At 36.1% G+C, this 4,568-nt stretch overlaps 1 protein-coding gene across 1 annotated transcript; it reads left to right on the top strand.

Annotated features, from left to right (window-relative positions):
* Window positions 1-1,501: 1,501 nt before the first annotated feature.
* LOC145067571 (uncharacterized) lies at window positions 1,502-2,866 on the top strand. Its single transcript, XM_079014684.1, has 2 exons — window positions 1,502-1,697; window positions 2,118-2,866. Exons 1-2 carry the CDS (start codon window positions 1,502-1,504, stop codon window positions 2,864-2,866), a joined length of 945 nt encoding a protein of 314 aa, XP_078870810.1.
* Window positions 2,867-4,568: the final 1,702 nt, after the last annotated feature.

The raw sequence follows: 4,568 nt of genomic DNA, 5'->3' as shown, positions 1-4,568 counted from the left end.
CATGCAAGCATCTATATATAATAAACCCTAAACAAAACTCACAGATGGACATGCGCATACCGGAGACAAAACTTGGACTAGCTAACGAGCCCAAAGGACGCAACATTAAACTGGACCTAACATGTGTGTAGATTGTCTAAATGGTATTAGACATAGCAAAAGTTTGCTGCAATTCATGAGTGCTTATGAACTAGTTTTGAGCATTGGAACAAACCCGCGCTTGCTGGAATCACCTTATGGAATGTGATAAAAGGGGTGACCGCAAGACGATAATATCATATAGTCTTAAAACCAAGATATATGGTTTGTTATTTTTTGATTGGTTGTACATTGATAATGCGAAACCGCATCAGTAACTTGATGTTATGAAACGTATTGTTGTGTATGGCTGATTAATGAATAAGTAAATGCATATAAGTCGAAGTTTATCTGTTACTTTTATCCCAAGAGGGTAAAAGTGATATCTCGGCCGCTCGATGATTTGATTTGACTTATGTGCCAGGCCCAGTCAGAACTGAATTGATGTGTTCGATTAAGTTCTATGTCAAATGAATCGGAGATCGAGAAACCAAATGCTAGACAAATTGTTCCATATAATTGTTAGCATGATGTCTAAACAGAGGACTGTACGATCCCTTATCTAAAGGACAAGATTGATTAGATCAGAGTTTGACAGCGTCTTTGAGAGCTACGATTGCTAATCGGAATATACTTGTATATATAGTTACTAGACTTATCCAAGTGGGAGACTGTTGGAATAGTGTCTAAGGCTACAACTATATTAGGCAAGTATTTGACCCGGTTGAGCATGGTCCTTTTGGGTTGCCTTCACCATAGCAACTTGACAGGATGATTTATAATGAGAGAAGGAATATTATTAATATATTATAAGGATAATATAAGGAATAATAATATTATTATTTGATTAATATAAGTCATAAATTAATTAGGAATTAATTTGGTGACTTAAAGAGATTAATTAAATAAAGGGGTATAAACTGTCAATTGTTTGATAGTTGCACTTTGGGCTATATATCCTTTATGGATAAGGGGTGGACGATTTCTAGGGCTAAGGATAGCCATAAAATCGTCCAAGGCTTATCATGGAAAGGATTTGGATTGCTTAGGGCTTAAGTTATCCAATTAGGGTTTAAGGGTGAAACCCTAGGAGCCTTACAAGTATAAATAGACCCCAAGGGCTAAGGGATTTCGACACTTGTGCTTAGAGAAGAAACCCTGGCCGAATTTCTCTTCCCTCCTCTCTCTCAAATCATCCTCCTTGCTAGTTGGTGTTTGTAAGCCATTAGAGGAGTGACAATTGTGACTCTAAAGCCTCAAGGACAACAAGATCAAGCAAGTGATTCAAGGTAAACTTCTAATCTCTGATTTCATATTATTGTTATTGTATATTATCCATTAGAAGTCTTGGATTCAATGTATGTTCAATTAGAGAAACCTAGATCCAAGCATTAGGGTTGCATGTGCACATAGGAATGTTCATATGGCCAAAACCCATCGCATGAAGGGACCTTTGCCAGGTCAAATACTAAGTGCATTTGGTGTTGATTCCAACAATGGAACCTACGCATTGGCATATGCTGCTGTTGAAAGTGAAAACACTTCAATTTGGAAATGGTTTCTTCAGTGTCTTGCAGAAGATCTTGACTTGTATTCAAATTCGAACTTCACCTTTATCAGTGATAGATAGAAGGTACTATAGTTACATTTAGTATTGCATACTAGGTTTCATTACATACTAATGCTTTACTTATTTTGTTTTGGTGAAAACAGGGTCTTCAACCAGCCATAGAACAACTATTTCCTAATTCAGAACACAGGTTCTGTATTAGACACATATACTAGAACATGAGGAAGTTATTTAAGACAGAGTACAATGAGTATTTTTGGAGGTGTGCTACAGCCACAACCATACTAGAGTTTGAAGCTGTAATGGTAGAGCTAAGGAATTATGACATATAAGCATATCAGTGGCTCTTGAAAATCCCTCCACATCATTAGGCTAGAAGTCATTTTTCAGGTATTTTCTCAGTTTGTTGTCTTATTTTTTATTATAGTATAGATATACACTAACTGTTGTTTTCTTAATGAACTACTAGGAAGGGCAATTTCAGACATGTTATTGAATAACCTTTGTGAAGTGTTCAATAGCAAACTTGTTAAAGGGAGAGACAAACCAATTATCAGCTATTTGGAGTTTATCAGAGAGTACCTTATGAAGAGAGTATGCAATATGATGAAGGTGTTAAACAAGTGTCAAGGTCCACTAACTCCAACTGGTACTAGGATTTTGGAAGCAAACACAACACTTGCTAGTAAGTATCATGCACGATGGAATAGGGGACAAAAGTATCAGGTGAAAGGTCCATGGAATGATCAACATGTGGTGGACATGGAGAAAAGGGAGTGTAGTTGTAGAAAGTGGGAGCTAACTGTAATTCCTTGCAAGCATGCAATTGCAAGCCTAAATGAAATGGCAGACATTAAAGAAAAGGTGGGAGAATTATACACCTATGTGCATAAGGTGTATTGGCTTGATACATGGAAAGAGATGTACTCCTTCAAGGTGGAGCCTATCAAAGGTAGAGCCATGTGGCCTAAGAGTGACTGCCCAACAACTCTTGTGCCTCCACCACACAACAAAGCTATAGGCAGGCCAAAAAAGAAAAGGAGGATTCTAGCAGAGGAAAGGATTGAAATCCAGCAACATAAGAGGCAAGCAAACAGTCAGAGTCAAAATGATAATGAAACTCAATCACTGAGCAGGAAGTTTTTGACTGTCACATGTAGTAAGTGTAAGCAAAAGGGTCACAATGCCAGGACCTGCAAGGCCAAATATGGGAATTGATGTTTAAGTACTTAAGTTGTTTATGTTTGTGAAAACTTGCTAATGCACTTTAGTTGTTACTTTGATGCCTTTTTTGGTTCCATTTTGATAATGTACTTTGATGCCCTTTTATGGAACAATGTACTCCAATGTTTTGGTAATGTACTTTAATGCCCTTTGTTGGTAATGATTGTGTTTTGGCATTAATCTGTTAGACTGTTATGGTGTCCTTTTGGTAATGTAGTTTGTTATTGTTTTATTTTGTATTGTCAAAGCATGAAGATGTTATGGCAATGCACTTAATATATGAATGTAAAACCATTACAATTGCATATTCAAGCGTAGAGAAAAACCATTACACTTGCATATCATGTCAAGATCAAACCTTTATAATTTCATATTCATAAAAAGATAAAACTATTAAACTTCTCATTGTCATAAAAGCATTAAATATCCATTGATCCAAAATACAACACTTACAACATATATAAACCACAATTAAACCTTCTAGCACCAAAAGACAACATTATCAAGTGGTTATTACCAACAAAAAAGCCCTAAAATCAATTTCCTAATTCCAAAACATCACAAACAATAGAAACAAGACCCACGAGGCAAGCAAACACATCTTCACCTGACCCACTTCAACCTCATACCTATTCATTGTTCTCAACAGTCCTGGTATGATAACAGTTGATCTTTGACACATAGGGGGATTGACCCACCCCAAAAATCCATATCTGGATCCCTATAAGAATACATTAAAGTAGAAGAGTTATTGCATAACTACCGAAATATCATAACCTAATATGAGTTTTCTTACCATTTTAGGGCATGAATAGAAACAATGACCAGGGTTTCGTGAGGTCCATGAGGTTCGCACAACAACAACATTACCACAGAAGCAGAGCACCTTTTTTGAAGCTCAAAGCAATATAAGTAGATGAGAGACGAAGAAGAAGAAGACCTTTGTTGCTGCTTCTCTGTAAATCAAAATGAAGAAGAAGAAGGGGATTGCATATGAGTATGTATATAAAGGAGAAATATGCTATTATTTAAAATAAGGACCTAAAATGACCAAAATGCCCTCACATGGAGGGCACGTGATGGCATTAACGGCTCCAAACAAACGGACAATGACAAAATGGACTAAAAACCCATGAAAACTTTGATTTTGGACCTTTGGTGCAAGTTGAAAACTTTTTGGACCCCATCCAAAGGTTTTGACAAATCACAAGGACCAAATTTGCAGTTTTGTCTATTTAGAACCTTGGCCTATAATTATGGATGGTTAGCTTGTTTTTAACCCTATTTATCTTTCTCCCTCTTTTTTTTTATAATCGTCGACCGATCATAAACAACACCACTATTTCTTCGTCACTTTTATTCCAGCCGTCACGAGCACCACTGTTCATAATTGTCGCCGATTATGCCTCTGTGGGTTCCTTCGATTATTTGAAAACTCAGATGTGGATATATGAAAAAAAAAGGGAAAAAGTAGGCAGCAAAGCTAAAGCAAATGGTGGGAGAAAATCGTGTCAGGTTAATATCTATAAGAATCTATATGTAGTTTATTGTCTTTTTTGATTGATAAAGAATTTCTTCCCCTCGTATATGATTTTGACCGATTCAATAACTTTCATTAGATCTGTTGGATGTTTTTATGAGTATTTTCTGTTATTTTTAAATGAATAACTTAAACACTTTTTGAAATTTCAATGAA

Source organism: Lactuca serriola, chromosome 8 (assembly GCF_051521515.1).
Source record: "Lactuca serriola cultivar US96UC23 chromosome 8, Lser_US96UC23_V15, whole genome shotgun sequence".
Lineage (NCBI taxonomy): Eukaryota > Viridiplantae > Streptophyta > Magnoliopsida > Asterales > Asteraceae > Lactuca > Lactuca serriola.
This window is presented reverse-complemented; position numbering and strand designations above follow the sequence as displayed.

Coding starts and splice junctions, on each gene's coding strand:
- LOC145067571 (XM_079014684.1), top strand. CDS start 1,502: ATGGCCAAAACCCATCGCATGAAGGGACCTTTGCCAGGTCAAATACTA. Junction 1,698..2,117: donor TTCGAACTTCACCTTTATCA/GTGATAGATAGA, acceptor ATGAACTACTAG/GAAGGGCAATTTCAGACATG.